This window comes from Indicator indicator, chromosome 1 (assembly GCF_027791375.1).
Source record: "Indicator indicator isolate 239-I01 chromosome 1, UM_Iind_1.1, whole genome shotgun sequence".
Classification (NCBI taxonomy): domain Eukaryota; kingdom Metazoa; phylum Chordata; class Aves; order Piciformes; family Indicatoridae; genus Indicator; species Indicator indicator.
The window spans coordinates 65,373,362-65,395,052 of record NC_072010.1 but is presented as its reverse complement, the minus strand read 5'-3'; the positions used below and the strand labels follow the sequence as shown (position 1 = coordinate 65,395,052).

Genomic DNA, 21,691 nt, shown 5'->3' with positions numbered 1-21,691 from the left:
GATTCTGTGTTGGAGAGCAGGTTTCAAAGGAGGTTTTGACTGCTTATACGCTGCTGGGCCCGTGTCAAAAAAAAAAATCATTAAGACTGTATCTCTATAGGCAAGTATTCAAGGTAGTAAAGATAGCAGCTTGTCAAGTACAGGCATGTACAAGAAAAAGGTGGAAGAAAGCTTTCAAGCACACAAAAGAGATGTAAAAACAAGAGGAGAAAGTATTTTCTTCTGAACTATTTCTGTTTTACCAAATACTGACTGCCACCAAGAAGTTCTCACCTCTCTGAAATTCTGTTCAAAATTCCGAAGGTGCAGACACTGCTCAAGTTTTTGTTGATGCTTAATCCAAAACTCATCAAAGGCAGTCTCTGTTTCATGTAATTGAGCCAGAAGCCTTTTTAAAAAAAAAAAAAAAAAAAAAAAAAAAGAAAGGAAATAGTGTAAGAATGATGGCTGCAACCTTTAAGGGACAATACAATCTTCCACAGTAAACAAAAAGCCTCCCCAAAGCAGTATTTTCCAGAAAAAAATAAACTGGATACAGGAAACTTTGAATATTGAGTATCGCACAGAATTGTTTCCCAGAATAACACTGATGTAAAACTGAAGCCCAACACAAGCATTAAGTTATGAAAAACTGGCAAGTGCTGATTTGAAGCTAGTTGTTGCACATACTACCTCTTCGTTCTGGCCTGGAGAACCAGGGACTTGGAACTAGCAAACATGTAATGTGTGTGGGCTGGGACCCAAAGGAACATAAGCCTTGAGCTATAAGTAAAAAAATGAAGGCAAAAATCTGTACTGCTGTGACTAGCCAGCTGCCCTCACATTTCATTCCTTGGAGCAAGGCTTATTAATAAACCTCAAGGTCACTGCTTCCCCTCTTCTGAGCAGAGTTATTACTTAAATATCACAGGCAAGCGTACAGCAGTACTGCAATGTAAAGAGCCTTCTTCAATCATAACTTTGGCAAAACCTTAAAACTTTTAAACTTAGCTTCCAATACTTCATTTGACAGTGAGCTTTGCTGTACTTAGGCTATATCCAGGGAAAGTCAAGCATCAGAATTTTAATGACCTTTTGTCTTTGCACAGAAACAAATCCTGAATTTACAAGTAAAAACTGATAAGAAAAAAGGCACAGGCAGTTTGTTCCAACTTCTGTCAGTCATTGTAGCAGTGGGAATGTTTTGGATAAATTAGCAACCCCTGCCCCGACTGTCCTTCAGATAGCTGATAGCAACAACGACCTAAAAAAAGTGATTTCAGCCAAGCTTTGTGGATTGGAATAGACAAATATTTGGAAAGAAAAGTCAGCTTGAGTGTAACAGAAACATGGAATGACAGACAAAAAAAGAATGCAGAATACCGCCTGGGGGAAATGAGCTGTGCTTTCATAGCTTTGTCCAAATTTACATCTGTGCTATGGTGATACAATGTCTTCAAACTTGGCAACAATTTAAAGGGGGTGTGGTGGGGGAGGGTGGGGGAGCAGAGAGCAAAGGAATACAACATCTATTACTTATATGCCCAAAGGAAGTATATAGGAAGTTTGTGCAAAGACGCTTCAAGAACAGTGTACTCCCTAGCAGCTCTTTAAAGGCTACTAACAATATTCATAAGATACCAGCAATTTCAGAAGCTCCTTTGGGCAGGTTAAAGCAAAGGAAACCTCCCCCTTGAATTCAAAAGCACTTGATGAAATTGGACAAAGGTAACTGAAAAGATAAATCACTTCTGTCTTCCTTACAGCAGCAAAATTAGCACTTTAGTCTCTACAAAAAGCATCAGCATCCTTTAACTACGTAGCTGTTCAGCTATATAGTCCAAATCTGACAAAAAAATAGAACAGTTTTACTTTGGTGGTACCAGAACTCAAACCCCATTCTCTATTTCCTTATAGCCAGGTGACCTGGGAGAGGACATCAGGGGTATACTTTGCTCAGGACAGACCTGACAACTGAGGAGTTACTTCTGAAAGTTTGCTTTAGATGTTCACACTAACATTTCCTTATTTGCCACGCATACGGAACTAAGTAAAAGAGGTGGGGAGGACTCAACCAACCCAAAAAAGCAGCATGTTCAGTATTTCACTCCTCTCACCTTTCTACTGTTGTTTGATTGTCTAGCTGATCTTGATTCAGTTTGTATTCCGGATTCTCAGTAACTGGTTGTGTAATACTTCCAAGGATATCATCTCCCTGTTCTACTGCTAACCTGATATCCTCCTACAAAACAAAACAAAAACTCCACACGCTGTAGTTGTGCATTGCTGTTGTTTTTTTTAAAGCAGACTTCTTAAGGCACAAAACTGGAAACAAGGATTTTCTTTTAACAGCAATAGAGCAAGCATAGTTTGATTAAAAACAGTGTTTGACAACAACAAATACAGACAGTAAATGCTAAATGTCAGCTTTTTTTTCATTTACCATCATATCATCCTGGTGTAACGTTCAGCTTGGTTCAAGTCTTCTAGTGTTTCCTTAAGCTACAAATATCTCAAAAGTTTAAAATACACAGTCTTGAAACCCCCAAATACTTTCCATTTAAGCCAATCTGAAAGAACATTTTTCCATTCTTCAAAAGGACATATATTTTCATATGCATGCAAATACAACTCAAATTTCTTGTAGAAAACAATGCAAATCAAACACATCACTACTTACAAAGGGTTTCCATTTCCACATACAAATCATTATGCATTTGTACATGTGTAAACTTAGCTTCCAGAAATATAATTTTTGAATGCAAAAGACTTTCAACATCAAACCAAGCAAAACAAGTTCAATAAGATTTCAGTGTTTTGCATGATTATTATTATCACTGTCAAGGTTTTTTATTAACATTATTAGCTATAAATTAAAACACAGTTTAACTAGAAGACAGCATCTTTTACAAAAATTACATACCTTCATTTTGTCCTTCTTTTCTGTGTGTGTTGCAAGAAGGGAGCTGGTTGATTGCACATCATTTGGTAGTTCTGTTTCAGCCAGCTCAGTCCCAAAGGACTGAAGAATCTGAGCTGTTTGCTTAACCTTTTGGGCGAAACCTTCTATAGCCTTTTGGAATAAAAACCATTAAAGATGTTTCATGCTCATCACATGCATATGGTACAAACAGACACAAAACATACAAAATATAACTCCCAAAGCAAACCCAAGCAGATGAATTAGAAGACCGAAAAATGGTAAAAGTATAATTTTGCAAGCAACAGATACCGTCACCATTAATTCCTTAATTGTATATTTTTCCTAGGCTCCCATTACGTCTATCTTCATATTTTTATAATCTGGAGTTATTTTACTACTTGAGCTTTTTCTTTCCTGTAGCAAAACCAATAAACTTCAACACAATAATAGTTCCTTTGCTCCAAGTGTTCAGAAAACCACTCCCAAATTATTACTCATATTATTTCTCTAAGATGACTAAGTACCATTGGGAGCATCTTCTCACTCCGAGCAAGTCAACTTGGATCACTTGGAATCTGTTTTATAAATGACAGGGTATAAAAGAGAAGGATTCATTAAACTGAAAGTTAAAACAAAAACTAAGACTTACAGTGCGACGGGACAGCCATCTGTTATGGCAGTAATCCAGGGTGCCACCAAGATCTTCTGTTAATTGTGTTTTATCAATATAACTCTGAAGTTCAGATACTGAGCCCAGCATTATGATCTGCAGCAGCAAAGAAAAAAGCTCAATGGGAACAATGGCATGAAGTCCCTTGTTAAGGATTCTAAGCCCCATCCTTCAGCCTCTGAGAAATTTCAGTTTAATACAGAAGCAAGTGATGGAAGTATTTCCTTTTAGTATAGAAAAACAAACTCAACAGTTGATTCAGCTGGACATGATGTAAATATAAATAACCACACGTGAGCATGAGTATCAGGCATATTTGAAAAAAAGCTTATGGATTATAAAACATAAAGTACACTATTGGGTATCTTTATCTTGATAAACCATACATGACTATTTTCTAAAAGCAACATTAATTTCTTCTTAATTTTCTCTTGTTATTCAGGATTTGAGGGAAAGAACAATACTCTATGTATGGATTTGGGATGTAAGCACTGTATCCTCAAAGTAAACAAAGGGTAGGGTAAAAGTACTTTAACTTACAGACTTTCACCCTAGAAATTTGCATCTGATAAGTAAAGTAGCTTCTGTATCTTTAGTTTATATAGTTCAAAGTTTACTCTAAAATGTAAGTGCTGTACCTCTACAAACAAAGGTTTACTGACAATGTAACAGATATGGGTTGTATGTTTGTTCAAATGATAAAACTACAGTATTTGACCATAGGAAATGCATTTGCCTCAAAATTCACTTACTCTTTTAAGACTACACCATTATGAAACAGCCAAAATTGATGGAACTGCCTTTAAATATGTCTTTTTATTAAGATTTCTTTGATCCCCAATGGCTACATTAAGTACCTTAAGATATTCTTAACAGTAACCTGAAAACAGAGAATTACTTACAGGTACTTTCATTTTAAGTTCATCTCTGTTGAATTTGAAGGCAATGTCTGAGAGAGCTCGATGAAAAAATCCTGTTGGGCGCAGAACGAGGACTAGTTGCAGGTTTCCTGGGAAAGATGCCTGCAAAACACAAGTTAGTCTGTTATTTTTTGGGTCTCCGCTGCAGAAAAATATTTTTGAAGAGAGGAGAAGCCCCTGTTAGATCATGAACTAATTGTATCAAAGGCCTCCAATAAGGGGGTGACCAATTATAAACTTTCAAGACTTGCACAGTTTCATTCAATGAGACATTTACTCATCTTTGAGAACAGTGATCTATTCTCTGAGAATCAAAATTTTCAGGGCTGGGTTGTACTGCTCTTCAGCTAAGATTACATCCTAGCCAAGGAGGCTAATAAACTGTGGTGGCTTAGTACTTTTTCCATAGCAGTACTTTCACAGTTACCTTATCTTCTCTCAAATAGGAGGTCCCAAAAGAAACCTCCATTACTGTCTGAACACCTAGTAACACATTCCTACTTTATGCATATACATAAACTGCTGCCACCAAGACTGAGTTTCTAAGGCAGCATATTAAAACTTAGCTTTAATTTAGAAGACAAAAAAATAAAAATCAAACATAGTAATTCTCAGCTGTGGGGTTTTTATCATCTTCCAACCAGTAGCTGATGGATCTTTCCCAGTTCTACAAGTGATAGAGGGAAAACAGAAGAGGAGGAAAGCAAAGAAACAGCATTAAATTACTAAAAATCAGCCTCTGCTCTGACAGAGCCAACCAAAAACCAAACACTGACTGAAGAAGCTGTTACGCTATGCTCTGTGTCCTTGCCTAGAGAAACTGCTAGTATCTGGAAGGTTAGAAGTGGTTTAATGCTTGTTTTGAGGTTTCTAAGAGTTCCAGGTATTTATCACTTGAAGTTACAAACTTTTAAGGAGAAAAACAGCTTAAAACTTTTCTGGAAGATTTCACAAATGCACTGCGGTTCCCCAGATATTTAGGTATACAACTGAGACCTCAGTTTGACAGAGAACCTTGAAGGGTTGACTTCACACACTGTCTCCACTTCAGTGATGTCTAAATTTTCTAGAAAGCATGATGGTTGACTCCCAGGGGAGTCTGAGGGCTGGGAACAGAACTCAGGTAATTCTAAGTACCCACACCAGTTTAGAGTGGTAAACAATCTTTGTGTACTAAAACCAGTACAACCTCTGGACTTACTAACCTAGAGTTAGCAAAGGAAAAACTTTTTATAGAAAATTCCTGACTGAATTCAGAGGAAAAAGCTTGAAGGTATGATTTTGGACCATTTTTTCCTGCATTATTTTACAAAGGACAACTGCAAGATAATTTACAAATACTATTTAATTCATACTAAGACATTTTAATTTAAATCTCCTGAGTAATCTTGTAAGAATGATAGCCTTGTAGTCCACCATTTCACACATTCAGTAGTCATGGGTCAATTAACTTTGTGCCTGTAACATGAGCATTCAAAGCCTGAACTTAATTTTCACCTTCGGCTTTCAAAATGTGAAGTTTGTTACATGGCAATGCCAGCATTTCAGAAGAAAAAGCTTCAAGAATAAGTATTTTTTTCAGATAGCACACTTTGAAAAAAAAAAATAAACAGTCTTCATGTGAGGTATCCACTGCACCATGTCACATGTAAACACACTGTCTTTGGCAGCGAGTATTTGCATCCCACTTAAGTCTTAGTTAGAAGACTGGGAAATGCCTATCCTGTTAGCTTCAAGTTGAGCAGGTACATTAGAAACACACCAGCAGGAAATTATGAAGCATAAAAGACACCAAACACTAAATTTAAGTTACATGCACAAGTAATAAGTTTCTTCATTCTTACTTCACATTCTCTCTTTTACACTCTCTGACTGTGGTCTATATTTTCACTCCAGAATTTCAGGGAAAAAATAATGCTGAAAGGGTTTTAGGGGAACTGGTAGACAACAGGCTGAATGCAAGTAAAGGCAAGTTGGATCCTGGGCTGCATCTTCAGGGGCATTATGAGCAGCAACAGGGATGTGATCATCCCACTCTACTCAGGACTTTTCTGGCAGCATCTGGAGTATTGTATCCAGTTCTGGTCCCCACAATAAAACAAAAACATGGACAGACTGGAGAGGCTCTAAAGGAGGACCACAAGGATGGTCAAAGGGCTGGAGAACCTGCCCAGTGACAAAAGATTCAAGGAGTTAGAGCTCTTCTCCCTGGAAAAGAGAAGGCTCAGGGGGGACTTCATCACAGTATTCCAGCTGCCCCATACAAAGAGGACAGAAGCTGCCATGTGGAAGGGACTAGGAATAAAGGGTACAAGTTGCACCATGACTTTTCATCTTGATACAAGAAAAACTTATTTACAGTGAGAACAAGCATTCACTGGAACAAATTTCTTAGGGACATGGTATAGTACTCATCACTGGAGGTTTTCAGGGTGAGATTGGACAGGGCACTAGAAAATGTCATCAAATCTCCCTTTCCCCACAAAAGGTTACAGCAAATAATCTTTCATGGTGTCTCCCAACTCAAGGTGTTATTCCATGACTCTATGATATCCAGGCTATTACTGCAGCAAACACTAATAGCCAAATGCAATGCAATGGTAAATTTTTATAAACTGGGTATTAGCTGTTACAAAATACAGAGTTTAATTGCATGACCAAATTAAGTAGGGCGTCTCGTTCGTGTTCAATTCAAAGAAATCAGAGAGAGAATACACATTACAATTATTCTCCATCTCGGCATATCTGCCCAAAATGATGCTGTTGAAATCACTCTTGTACCACTTCAACTCCTCTACAAGGCTTGTGAGAAGTTTCCCCTCTCTCAACAAAAGCTCAAATTCTAGATTACTCTAACTCAGCCTACAATACTGGTTTTGTCTCCTCTGCTTCCAGTTTCTTTTTTTGTTTGTTTTGGTTGTTGTTGTTTTTTAAATCCCAGTTCTTAAAAAATGGTGCCTCCTCTGCTTGTTGTTGCTTGGAGTCAAATCTGCCAATTAATCTTTGTGAAACAAGAAAACATTGCTACTGTAAACAATGTTGGATCTGTGCCACCTACTTGAGTTTATCTGAGTTCATATCTGCATTGCCCAAATATTACCATTTCCTAACACCCTCCCCCCAAAAGCCCTGGTGACTTGCAGAGACTATGATATGATGCAAGTGACACTCCTTAGATGTGTGTGAACTTCATCAACCAGTTAACTTCACCCTCAACATAAGAGAACAACAACAAAGCCTCCATTCCAGTCCAGCAGCATGTTTCTTTGAAGTCATTGTCAATTAAGCAGACACAACAATGACTTCTCAATAATGCTGTGCCAAATATTAAGCTCAAAAACAAATACTCATGTATTATTTAGTAACACCATAAAATGAAGTGCCTTCAAGGACTGTTTTAGTGAAGTCAATGAACATTACTGTGACTTGAACGAGAGTCTGTGTTTCAAAACTTTTTTCCAAAAGTATCTTTCTTTACAAGATTGTCTCAAATCCTGCACTTTAACTCATTTGCAAAAGAGACCAGAGGTCATGTTTTGGTATTCTCTATGAAAATTAGGATAGCTCCTATTCTGTTCTAGCCCATGCCATGTATTCCTCTGTCTCATTTGCATCAGCACTGCCTCTTGTTTGATACTTCTGGCAGTTGTGGGATTTGTTTTCTATCTGCTTATTTCATTTGCTTCATCATTCAGTCAGTGCTGGTTTCAAAGACAGAGAAAAAGATGAGACATGCATGGAGTTAACAGTGTTGAAATAAATCTGAAAAAGCCAGGAATTTATACAGCACAGCTCCAATACAGAGAGATCTCTGCTGCTCTAGGAGTACCCCAAATCTGGAATGTGGGAAGAACATTCGCTGGCTGGACGAAACAGGAGTCACCCTAAACCCTCTGGGAAACCAGTTAATAAATTCTCGGGAGCAGGCTGACCTGCCTGCATTCAGGCCTCTGCCTCTCAGGGATGTGGAGCTTTCCACTACATACATCAGGCTTCTGGAAAGGAAAAATCTTACAGGGAATGGACTCGGCTGCAGAATTAAGTTAGTTGCATATAATCCTAATTATTGCTTTTCTTCACAGAATATTAATGACAGAAAGGCTGCCTGTAGCAGCTGCTAATAGGGGGAGATAAGGAGAGGCAGGCCATCTCCAAAACAAAGATGACAGGATGGTGAATGGCTGGTAAGGAACAGCAAAAGCTGAGCAGGAAACAAACCCTGCCTGATTCTTGGTGAGGGTAGTAGCAGCTTATTGACAGGAAGGAGGATGGCGTTTCTTCACAGACAGGTAGGAAGATTCTTCCTGTCTTTGGTTTCTGCTGAGTAATATAGTCTTGCTTTCTTGGCACCAGCAGGGAGTCACTCAACAATTTTACGTGCACCAGCCAGGCAGAGCAACTACTACATGCACTCCAGCCTGACAGCAATTGCAAGCAGCACATACGCACTATAGGCTACTGGGCAGATGGCATTTTTGAAGGAGAACTAAGCCTCATTAAATTGCTTTCTTCACAACAGTCACAATATTCGCTAAGACAGGATGCAATCATGTCAGGTTGCTGCTCCCTGAAACAGGCAGCACAGGAGCAAAGCAATGGCTGGGGTCTACAACCAGCAGTCTGTCACTATAGCTTTCAGCAGTGAATACCTAAAGGTGAGCTTGTGGGAAAGAAAACCAACAATTTTGAGTTTTCATATCCTGAGTTTCCTTCTCAGGCTTATTTAGTATGCAAAGGAATCACATGCATAGATATGTACACCTTTTAGACAGAGATGCACTTAAAAGCTACAGTTTGCTGTTCCATCCCAAGAGCAATTCACTCAGTTTCCTCAGTGCTCAGAATTCCTTTGTACTCCTACACAGCAAAGGAAAGCTATTCTGAGAAACAGTGGACCTACAGCCGTTTTTCTTCAGCTTCTGAAGTAAACAGCCAGCTTTCAGAAATATCTGAACCATGTAAGCCATCAAAGAGTTAATGCTTGACACAGTTTTAATAGTTCTGGTTTTGATTTTATGAAGTGCTTCAATTCATCCACATTATCAAACTTAGTGATGGTGTTTTCTCTTCTGCACTAGTATGCCATGAACCACAGGGCACTCCTTTCCTAAACACCTTTGTATATAAGAGCTAAAAAGTACTTTTTTTTTGTTTCCCTATTTTCCTCAAGACTGTTTATTCCTGGCTAGAACGAAGTCTCTCACACGGTCTTCTTGTCAAGAAAGAATCTTGAATTAAATCAATTCATAAAAACCTAGTTTTAAAAATATTGAGTTGTTTTGCATTAGAACTGGGTTTAATGACTTGTGATGTTACGATCCTGTTTTCAGAGCTGAAGTGATTCACTCCACTCTTTTTACATACTAAAAAAAACCCCATGTAATAAAAAAGAAAACCAGCTGACTATACAAGGATAATTGCAAAAGTGCCTGCACATGTAATATTCTCAAAACATCAAAAGCATTACTACAAAACCATAAGGCGTCTCAAAATAACCTTTTTTGTTTATCATTTACTGGAATAATTCATAACAATAGCCACAAAATTAATACACATATAGTTCTAACTTCATGATACTGTCAAGTTCTTGTTCTGAATAAAAGCAAAAATAAGAAAAATGACTAGAGGTTGCAGGAAGAGCTGGTGTTTTGTTTTGTTTTTTTCAAATTTAACCCATACAGGTTTTTAAGTGTCTGTTATGGGTTAAAGCTGGATGCCTTTAAGAACCACAGAGGACCTCCAGAAGGGACTAGAGAATCCAGAGGTGCACCAGAAAGTGCAATCTTTTGTTATTTCATTCCCAAAATACCTGCACCTCCCCTTTATAAGGAACAGCACAGGCTGTTTGCTCCTTCTCCTCTCCCTGCTCCCTTCCTGGTACAGGCTCCCTAATCTCTGTGATGCAGGGGAGTGGGGCCTGGTGCTGCTGGCAAGATGAATTTTAGCTGCATCATTCGGGCTCAGGTAGGGAGGTCTAGGGAGATGGGGAGGCAGGGACAGGGAATATGAAGCCTTGGGTTTTTGAGGCCTGGTCTGGGGGAAAGTGATGTTCTAGTCAGGTTTTTGGAGAAGCCCAGACTGGAGTTCTGGGCTGAATATGAATTGTTGGGTATTTTTTAATGTTTTTTTTACTGTGATATTTAGTTATGAATAATACTCCCATTTAAACTTCCATTCTTCCCAATCTGGTGTAGAGCATTTTTCTTTAACTCCTTTGAGAAGGGTTAAAGAGCCTCTGTCCACTCTTAAAATGAAGACAGTGTCATAGCAGATTTCAATACAACACACAGAGATAGGTAGAAACTGGGCTAGAAGAAAACAACTATCCATAGCATAAAATAATGCCTTTCATGGAAAATAATTTAAGAAATGAATCTTTTCTGTATCAACAACTCACTAAGATACTCAACATCGCTCTATAAACAAGGCCAAAGAACTCAAGGATGGATTACTGTAATTGACTGTTTCTCACCTTGGATGTAAAAACAATGTTAAGACTCCAGATGGCACAAAAATGGGACTGCCTGGCTCCTGCAAGGTTTAGGGTGGTATTAGCATGCAAGTCTCTCTCTTGGTTTTTGGTTTCCTCCTGCCAGCTGAAAGTCTTGGCCTTAACCTTCAAAACAATTAATGGGCTATGCTTCTGTTACTGTGAAGACAGCATTTTGATTTACGAAGAGCTAAGAAAAACAGTGCTCCAGACAATGCAGTCCAAAACAGAAGGCATGAAACCTGCGTGCAATGCATCCTTAGTCAAAGGTGGCAAATTAGAAAGTAAACTGCTCCAGGAGGCTGGGTAAAATCCAAACTTTGTCACATTTAGGAAGAGCCTCAAAGTTTTGTAACTGGATAAAATTTTATCACTACCACCTGAGTGAACTCCATACCAACCACTTCCTCAAAAGCAGTTGCCCGCACAAGTTATTCCCTAAGCACCAACTTTATTTTCTCTAGACTTTAAGAATGAGGCTGATGGATGGCTGGTGTAAAAGTTTTAATGATGCCAAGGGCAATGTTTTGGGCTGAGTTCATATTTCAACCTTTCCCCCAAAATGGAGGAAGGCAATGACAAGAGGACAAGAGATAAAGAAAGCATAGGCTTATTTTTTTAAAGAAAACACAGTGGAACTATGAACAGAGCAGTGTGAAACCCCAGAACACATTGACTATTCACTAGGCTTTCTCATGCAACTGTGGATTGAATACTGCTTGTCTGGGGGATAACAACACTAGGAAAGAAAATTTTAAAAAGTAAAAAAACAGTCATATTTAACTGCAAGGAAGGTAAAAGGCTATCACCGACCTGACTTCAGTTGGGACAATATGGACACATTTTTACCAAGCTATGTGACTGCTCCTCCTGGCATGCTGGTTCAGGAAACATACCTTGTTTCCATGAGCCTACCTACTTGCCCAGCCACAGGAGCTACAAAGTTCAGAAAGGCCTTGTGTCTCTCTGTATGTCATGTTTAATTGACAAGAGGACAGACACTCCAGTACAAATTTAGAAAAATCTCAGATTACAGTGCAAAAAACATAGCAACTTTTGTATCTTCAAATGAGAATGTAATGAATGAACAATTTGCAATGGCTAACTATGTGGTGTGGGGGTTGTTGTTGTTGTTTTTGTTGTGTTTTTTTTTTTTTTTTTTTGTAATAGCTTTCTGTTTTCTACAGCCTCTCTGGGAACATAACAATTTACTGCCAAATCTTGGCACTTAACAACATAAAGTGTGGCTTTTGATGCCTTTACTAGAACATCACCCTCTCACTCTGGCTATCCCACTAGACCAGATTTTTCCCAGGGATTTAACAGTAGGGATGGTGTCCAATTTACAGCCACCAAAAAGCTAAGTTTTCTATATAATCAACAGGTTATTTATCCCTCCTATCTCAGATAGGATGAGTCACCCTCCAAACACATGCCTCTCTTGACCCTACTACACTTCACTTTACCTAAATTGGGGAAAAAAATAAAATAATAATCTTGTTGGCACCATCTCTTAACCCACAGAGTTTGCAGCCTTTCACTGACTAAAGACAACCTCCTAGGCCACCTGCCCATTGCAACTTTGTTGAGTGTAACAGCAAAGCCTGCAAGCCTGGGCACACCACATGACAGGCAAACTCAGTCTTGTTCCTTTGGCTTGGGTTTCAGTTCTGCTGTCTCTGCACATGCTTCAGGAGCAGTCATTCTGGATTAATGGTGCAGCCACTGCCCTTAGACTGTACCTCCAAAAATGTTTACTTCATCTTTGCAGTCCAGACTGTCTATAGCATTCTTAAAGTAATCAGCATGGAATACAGATTCAGCTCAACATTGCTCACTTTCTGTCCCAGGAAAGAAAATGATCCCTTACAACAAAGAAGAAAAAAAGAGTTAAGCCTAGGCATTTTTTATAATATGGAAAGATTTTCTACATTAATTTCAGCTTGAAACAAAAATTCTTAGGTTTGTTTCAAAACATACTTCCAACACTCACTAGTACAAACCAAAACATTTGTGTGTGAAGAGTCTTTAAAATAATACCAAATAATAACCACCATAATTAAAAACAAAACAAAACACATGAATTTCTGAGCAGCTGCTCAGTGCTTCCACATAGATTTCCTACTGTTGTCAGGAAGTACTGATGATAGTACTGATGGGCAGACGCTCTAGACAGGATATTCTTGCAGCACAGCACACTGTGATGGCATCTCTGGTACAGCAAATCGAGAGGGTTAACCACCCTCAGGATGATTAGAGAAAAATCAAGAAAGACAGCAGGGAGGATGCTGTAGGAACAACACATGAGCCAACAGCCAAAACTCTCTTCTCAGATAACATGAGTCTCTCAGCCTCACACATAGCAATAAGCTTTAGCAATCACGAAAGGCTTTCAGACAGAAGATTCAATCTGGACAGTCCAAATGACACTCAGATGTTTCATCACCATCAAAAGACACCAGGGTGACTGTTAGGAAAACCAAACTGGTGTAGGGTAAGCTTCCATTTACCCATGGGCTATTAAAATCAATAAATAAGTCTCTGTCCATCAACAGGACACAGAACACAGAGAAACCCTATAAATTTTGGCACAAGATACGTAAAGATACATATTGTATATATTTGGCTTTGGGTTTTTTTTTAAGGAACAGACAGCAGAAATGTATTAAAAGTTCATTTATGGTAAATATTATAGCAAGTAAATGGTTGACAACAGCAAAATTGTTTTGCTGATTGATTTTTCATTACATCTCTTTTTTTTTCCTGGAACAGGAAGACAAAATTTTCAAGTGTTCAGGGATGGTGTGACTACTGCTGAAACCCAAGAAAAGAACTGCTACATACATCCATGGATGCAATACAAAGCCAAAACTGAGCCCATTCAATGAAGGAAACATCATGCCCCTAACAGATTAGACTTCAGCTAGGAAGCATGATTTCTCTTTTAAATAAAGCTCACAGAAGAATGAGAAAGGAAGGGGGGGGAAAGGGCAAACAACCCCTCATGAACAGCATCGCAACCCACAGCTGCATTCCTGCACCCTTGTCCAAGTGAAGCCCTTAGGCACCATCACTGCAATGAATGATCCTGTACCATGTGAAACAGATACTTGGGTTCTTGTATATTGTGCTTCCAAGAAAAATAATGTACACTAGAGGAGCACTACCATAAACGTTAATTTTAGGGCTACAAGCAACATTTGTGTAGTTGCCACCCACCTCCAAACACCCCAATTATATAAATAAAAGGACTGTCATCTCTGGAACGCTTATCTATCCTTGAACCGAAAATACACAAATGAATTCTGAAAGAGATTCAAGAACTCCAGAGGTACAGTTCTTCATATTTAATCACCCTAAATTATGCTGCTCTGTTTCCACTACTGGAATATGCTCAATGCTGTATCTCAAAATTTCAAACCGAGCTGTGAAAGCAAATTTTGCTAATCTTTGGGAATATTGCCAATATTTTAACATTCCTGACATAGTTATTGTTGAAAAAGCTGTATTGTGGGAATGAAAGCCATATGGCATATGGTGGGAATAGTATACTTAAATAAGTATCTTTTAACTAATAATAAACAAACATCCCTTTGGTCAGAATGAGGCTACAGAGAAATTACATTTACAGTTCTGATTTGACTTGTATCTCACAGAGCCAACAATGTTCAGCCATTAAAGATCTTTCCAGCTCTGTTTTTTAGCACTCACTGGAAAGACTAGCAACACTATCAATTCAAGCATGGATAACAAGAAAAGAAAAAAACCAAACCAAACCAAACACACACAAAAACCCCCACAAACCCCAAAATCATTCCACCCCCCAAAAAATAAAAATCAACAAATAAATAACCCAAACAGAAAAAAAAGACAAAAGTAAACCCATAGTAAGATAAGCACAATAAACATGAATCTGTCTTGCTCTACTTCTGTAAAAAAAAACAACCAAAACCCAAACAAAAAAATCCTAACTGCCTCTAATAAACTAGTTTTTATATTAAACAAACATAATTAAAAAGGATACTTAAATAGCAGCATGTGCTATTGATTGATCATAGAAAGTACTGAAGATTTTCTTGTTTACAAGCAACTCTTTTTTTAATTAAAACATAGCAAGATCAACTTTTACAGCTGAATTCCTTTCACAGGTGGTAAACTACATCAGGACCCTTATCCTCATCTCATTCTAAAAGGGAAGCTCACTTGAATAGTGAAAGGTAGACCCAAAGCTCTATGGGATGCAGGGGCTCTGCATGCAAATATTGGTTCCCATCTGGGATAGTTGCACACTGCACACATTTCACAGGCACACAAAACACAGGCTCTTGAAGTGCCTTCTCAGAAAGATGTCCTGAGCTGCACTCTGCATTAAAAGCATATCTTAGACACATAATGCTCAGTCCCAGTCACCTGAGATGAAGAAAAACTGCTGAATACTTTTAATGTTCACCTATCAGATAACATTTTGTTGAAGAATATTTGCTGGTTTTCTGAATATAAGAGGAATATTCAACACAGAAAATCTTTCTGAGGAGTTAATTTAAAACAGTACTCACTGCTATCCGCAGTATGGATGCTTTCACAGAAGTCCATTTGTCCTGCCTGCGATCTATGACAAGAATAAATCCAATTCCAGTATCTCGTAAACTAAGTTTGGAGGAAGAAAAAAAAAAAAAAGAGAATATTTAGTTAAAAACACAAATGCCTCTAGTTCTTTTACTCAGACACACAGCAGTTAAAAACTATATATACAAGAAAAAAAGTAGCTTGACATTTTCGTGCAGAATCTTCTTCATGTAAACACCTTAAATAAAGACAGCACACAGCATCAGAAAGATGCAGCAGTCTGAAGTACGTTCCACAAGAGCTTCAAACCACATTAAAATAATTCTTTTTCATAAAAGATTTTATAGTTTTTTACACTCCTTGTACAGAACTTATTTCAGAGGAAAATAAACCCCTTTGTTTCTCCATTGTTTTGTTGCTGATGTAATCCCTCCTTCATCCTGTTTTCAGTATAATTTTGGGATCGAAACAAAGTTGTTTTCCTTTTGCATTGAGTTTTAACCTTCTGTTTGAATTTCTTCCACCTTAGTGATATTTAATACTCCTTAAAATTGCAGATCCTTCTGATTGTTCCGTAATATTGATCCATGTATCTGAAATTCTCATATGCCTCCAGGTTGCAAACTTGTTCCCAGGTGCATTTTTACATTCACTGCAACAAAAAATGCCTACAGCATTTAAACGCCGGGAGCCATAGATGAGAAAAATGAGATCAGATGTTCTTCTCTGGAATGGAAACATCTGTGAGAGAGATTCTGCTCAAATCCTTGCATATGGGTGACCTTTCTCTTTTTTTGCCTGTGCTCAGCTGCATGTGCTACCACGTCCCAATCAAGGGATCTGCTCCTGTTTTGTAATTCTCCATCTAAGCCAATTGTGCAATGCCAGCAGCAGCCCTTGCCAGCCAATCGCAATCAAAATGGAAACGACAGGCAATATAAGGCAGGCCGGCTCAGATGTGTTATTTTCTTGTATGGTTGGGCATTTTTAATACACGTGCTGTAATTTCAGTCCGGATAATAACTTACTGCAAGGCCTGCTGTCTGCAATGTGTGATGGTTAGAAATAATGTGCGTCATTTTTTATTGTCATACCTTAAAAGACAATATAAAAATCAATGCAACGGAACAACAGGATCCCTTATTCAGGATTGCTGAATCATGAAAACAGCAGCTTCACTTTACAAGATTATGTTAGTAGTATAAAAATAAGAGGATGTTGAGGAGGAGGAACACAGGTACCCAAATGTGTAATCTTAAGCTATTCTTCAAGATGACGAATTTAAACATGACTCACAGACTATCTCCTCTCTTTTACAAATTGTAACATCTCTCAAATTGGCAGACTAAATATTTGGGGAAGAACATTAATCATAAGATATGCAAAGGAGCACTTGCTTTCTTTCAAAGGAAGCTGAGCAGTCATTTTAACATAGAAGAATATTAGAAACAACTCCTTACTGGCCACATTCAGTGCATGTTATTAACTCTCGCCTCTGGGTTAGGACAAAACCAATAAATAACGCCTGAGTAACACCTGCAGACAAAGAGGGCTATATTAGCAATATGCTTCCCACTACATGATTTACTAAAGCTTTCTCTTTTCCTTCTCTTTATCTGAAAGGCAAGAGGAGAGAGAGCAGATTTTAGCATCTTCCTGTTCCCCATTTGAAGTTCCCACCGTTTTAACCTTTACTGACTGAGCAAAATAAAATTCTAACAACATCCATGCTCCAAAATAATCAGGTAGCAAACCAAACCTCCTGGGTCACATAGCCTAAATGTAGATGTAGTCAGAAAGGTGCTACAGCTGTTCCCACGTCAGTTTGTGTGGATTTTGAAGAATATTAAGACTTTTAAAAAGCTATTTTCTCTGCTCAGGAGAAGTTCCCAAGAGCGCTGAAGTTTCTGCATACTTTCTCAATGGAAGCATAATCTCAGATCCCAGTGCACTTAAATGCAACATCTGTATCATAATTCAAGATATTGACATTTCTGCATAACAGGAATAAAATTAAAGTCCCTGACAGAGCATCAATCAGATTTCTATCTTGAGGAGCACAGAGAAAGAGAGGCTCAGCTGGGATCCCAAAGAAGATCTAGATGGCCCTTCCACACAGTTAATCATCTGCTTCAACACCTAGCAATCAGTAGAGCTTAATATTATTCTGCTAGAAAAAAAGACAAAGCTTACTTAAGTGGAAGAGATGACAAGAGGAAAGCACACCTCTGAAGCAGCCCAAAAGATATCTTTAGCCAGCCTTCTTTTTCCACTGTGTCAAATCGAGGGATCAAATACGTCAGGTGGTTGCATGATTCAGAAGGCAGCCCTCTCCCAGATTCAGACATAAAAGCCAGGATTCCTCACTGCTGACTAGAACAGATCCAGTGGCAAAATCTTGAGCACCTTACCTCAGATCACTGACACTTCACTAATACAGATTTACTTAAAAAAAAAAACAAACCACCTTGAAAATTGTTCTGTTCTGAACCAATCATGAGGGAGGAAATATTTGTTATTTTGACAACAATGCTGTATTGCAAATGGTAGTCCAGGATCCAGCTCCAGCAAGTTGTAGGCAGGAAGCAACAAAGTGAGCTAAGACATTGTGTACAACTAAGTTGAGAACATAATGAAGACATCAAAGTCACGTATTCAAGAAAAGTAAATATTGGGAACAGCTCTGCTTGCCAGTGCCCCCTTGCTCAGCTGACCTCTCCTTGCTGCCGCACACACTTATGCATGCAGTTACAAGACACTCTGGAAGACCCCCCCGCCCCCTCGTAGTGCATAGGATGAATGGTGCTTTGGCAACACGCCGGTATTCCATCGTCCTTTGGCTCCTGATTTCCCTGTGAGTGCCAGCTGTCCCTCTTTCCCTCAGCCATATTTATCACATTCCCTCCAAATACTGATTTTGTCTCCATGTTTCCCCTCTCCTTTCAGTTTGCTTGAGAATAAAGCCTTTGGGCTTCTCCTCTGTCTCAGCAGAAGCATGCTCTGATGGACATGGCCTGTCCTGCTTATCAAGTTTTACCCCCTGCCTTGCTGCAGTTGCATGGTACTTAGCCCAGGTCTTCGCATGCCTCTTTATCACTCTCCAACAAACATGTCACCACCTCCCACGTGTGTCTCCCATTCATCCCTCTAACTCTTCTCATTCATTGCTGCCTTGTCCCAAGAACAGCTCAAAAAGTCTCAAGCTTTTCTTTTCTTTTCTTTTTTTAAATACTGTCAGGACAAATGACCAAATTGGTTCTCACCCCACCCAGTCTCCTGAGTATCAGTCTCCTCATCCTCCAGGCTGAGTTTCCCTCATCCTACATCCTGATCAATCTTTCAGTATCTTCCCGAGGGTGGACACTTCCCTTGGATTTGGTCCTGCCAGTGAGTCAGGCAGCTTCCCTGCACTGCCTGCTTGTCAACAGGCAGCACTCACAGCCCACAAGACAGTCTTCCTGTTCACAGCCCTGGTACCAGACCTGGCCCTAGGGAAGATCATTCTGCATCCACAGAGAAGCTCCTGCTCTGCCCCAGGATGAAGTGGGGTATTTTTCACAACAGACTTGAGTAGCTGCTGAGCATCTATGACCTAGGATTTAGCCAGATTTTTCTCAAGGTACCTCCTTGACACAAAGGCCGTCATTCGTCTCAGTGTCAAGTCCAAGTCCTTGACCAAAGGATGGAGACACTTGAACTTCTCAAACAAAAGGCTGTTTCAATGTTGGAAAAGCATGTGGATTTGTTCCCTGGCTTCTTAGGAATAACTCGGCTATTTTGGCTGAACTTTAACACAAAACCTTAGGTGAGACCTCATGAATGTACAGAAACTTTGGCAAAGTTGCAAGTAACTGGAAACCAACGCTTAGAGTGACAAACAGTAGACAATCTTAGCAGAATCACCTGCCTATTCATTGACATTTCCCTTACAACCTCTGTTTTCTTTAATACATTATCTTGCATCCGGTGTACTTTCTGAAACTTAATTTATATAAGCTTGTAATTCAGATTTAGTGTTTCCTTCCTTTGTTTTCCTCCTAACACACACACACAAAATACATGATGAGATAAGCTTTGTTCTTCTGTTTATTCACCAACACAAAGAACAGAACATATTTAGAAAGGCAGAGAAACCATTCCTACTTTGCAGGAAATATGTCTGGCACACTCACAAAGGCCAGGTCAGAAAGGTAGAAAGCAGGGCAAGGGGAACAGGGACCACAGAGGACAGGACAAAATGCAGCAGAGGATAGACTTTCTGCTCAGTCCCCTCCCTCTCTCTTGGGGAATTATTGTTTGTAGAAGTTGGGAAAGTGAGATTGAAATACCTGCCCAACAAGCACTGACTTCTCTGCCTACAGGGTAGAGCAGAAACTGAATTTTCCACTTAGTGACTCTGCAGCTTTAGATTATGGGGACATCTCCCTCTTGTCTGCATGCTATGAGCTCATGCACGTGGGGAAAGGGTGGGAAAGCTTACAGTACATAGGACTGTGGAAAGATTTCCCTCTGGGGTGTGTGGAAGCAATTACATAGTCACCATCCGAAAGATCCCTGCATTTCTCCAAGGTATGGGTGGTGACAAGTAAGTTCCTATTGCTTCTACAGCACTGTATAAAAACTGCTCATATTCATGACTAATACTGACAAAATAAATCTACAGGTTCATCACAGACTAAATAATATTGAAGTTCTGCATGTTTGAAATGCTGTGCAGCATTGTAGGTTAAATAAATGCAGTTGAATAACAGTGAATTTCAGTCTTAAAGCCTTATTATTAAACAGTTGGTTTATATTACCGTCAAGATTGTTTGCCACCTTGACTACCTTTGTCTATGCACACAAACTGACTAGAAATTCTTGCTCTCAGTGGCTGAACGCCTATTTTGATAATAGGACTTTGGTAACATTGAATGTGAGCAGAGCATTCAGGCAAAGTCTACAGCAACCTGCATTATAAATAGCTGAAGCTGTCTTTACATCCATAGTGCCACCCATTCTTAAAGCTTACTCACCCTCTTGTAACTCATCTCTGACCACCAGTGCACATCAGTGATAAGCACACTGCTTGAACAGATGTGGGGTCTCAGGCTACTCACAAATCCTGATCTTTTCTGGCATGCAAGATATAGGCCTGTGTAGGAAGGACTATGGAACCGTCCTGTTGACGCATCATTGGCCATACTACCATACCACATGCAAGGGGTGGTGACATCTTAGGAATGGTGTGGCCCATCCTATCCTCCAGCTGTCAGGTTTATACTTGAGCATGCCACAATGGTTGTGTGGATGAATCCTTCAAAAACTAAACTAAACAAAAATCTCAAAAGTAGAGTTGTATCTAGTGCAGAATAAGACAATCTAGATCTCAAACAAGTTCAGCATATGAAGGGAGACAGTCTGGTAGCCTGAGCAGAGGGGTAATGAACACTTCAAGCAAGCACCAAGCATTCCCATCATGCTTCCAGTGATAAAAGTGCTTCCAGCAGCTATCACTCTTTGAAGTCAGAAGTCATCCTGTATTCAGTCATCAACAAACAAGCTAAGGTAATAAACAGCAATCATTCTCTATTACTTTGCTGAGGAACAGCCTATTGGTACCAACTAGTTAGGTTACTGTTTCCCGGGAGAAAATGTGAATGCTGCATTTTCAGAGGCATTTCAACTGATTGAATCTGAGCCACAATTTTTCCATCTCTCCTGCTATGAATGACTTCTTGGGAGGTGAGAGAGAGACAAGAACTTTCTTGACCGTAAGTGTTTCATATTAAACTGCTAATGCTCTAGTAAGGAATGAAAACACAGAAAAGTCATCTCCTTAGTGGAGTTTATATGCTCTAGAAGACAGGCAGATAGTATCATGAAGATCATGACATTATTAGTACTAACAAATTAAGATAAAAATCTCCAGTACAGCAACCTACTGGTTTTACTGTGGTTTCCCAGCATGGAAAATGGCAGGAACAATTCACCTGCCATAGCCTTGCCTCACATCTTCCCTCCTTGTGCCCTTATGTAGGATAACCATTACGAAAATATTACTGTATTTGATTGATCTTTAAGTATTTTGATCTTATGACAGCTTCTTTCTTACTATCCAAAGTGAGAGTAAGATTAAGGACTTCTTAACATTTGAAAACAGT

At 39.1% G+C, this 21,691-nt stretch overlaps 1 protein-coding gene across 8 annotated transcripts in view; it reads right to left on the bottom strand.

Moving 5' to 3' along the window:
• MCF2L (MCF.2 cell line derived transforming sequence like) overlaps positions 1–21,691 on the bottom strand; it is a 138,353-nt gene that overhangs the window by 28,538 nt on the left and 88,124 nt on the right. For 7 of the 8 annotated variants that reach the window (XM_054381054.1, XM_054381018.1, XM_054381009.1 and 4 more), the window contains exons 4-9: positions 15,539–15,629; positions 4,475–4,594; positions 3,552–3,668; positions 2,903–3,052; positions 2,097–2,221; positions 274–388 (exon numbers count right to left, since the gene is read on the bottom strand). In XM_054381054.1, the coding sequence (XP_054237029.1) occupies positions 274–388; positions 2,097–2,221; positions 2,903–3,052; positions 3,552–3,668; positions 4,475–4,594; positions 15,539–15,629 (718 nt within the window). Of the gene's footprint in view, positions 1–273; positions 389–2,096; positions 2,222–2,902; positions 3,053–3,551; positions 3,669–4,474; positions 4,595–15,538; positions 15,630–17,741; positions 17,951–21,691 lie in introns of those variants that run through there. The other variant, XM_054381044.1, reaches the window with a different exon arrangement.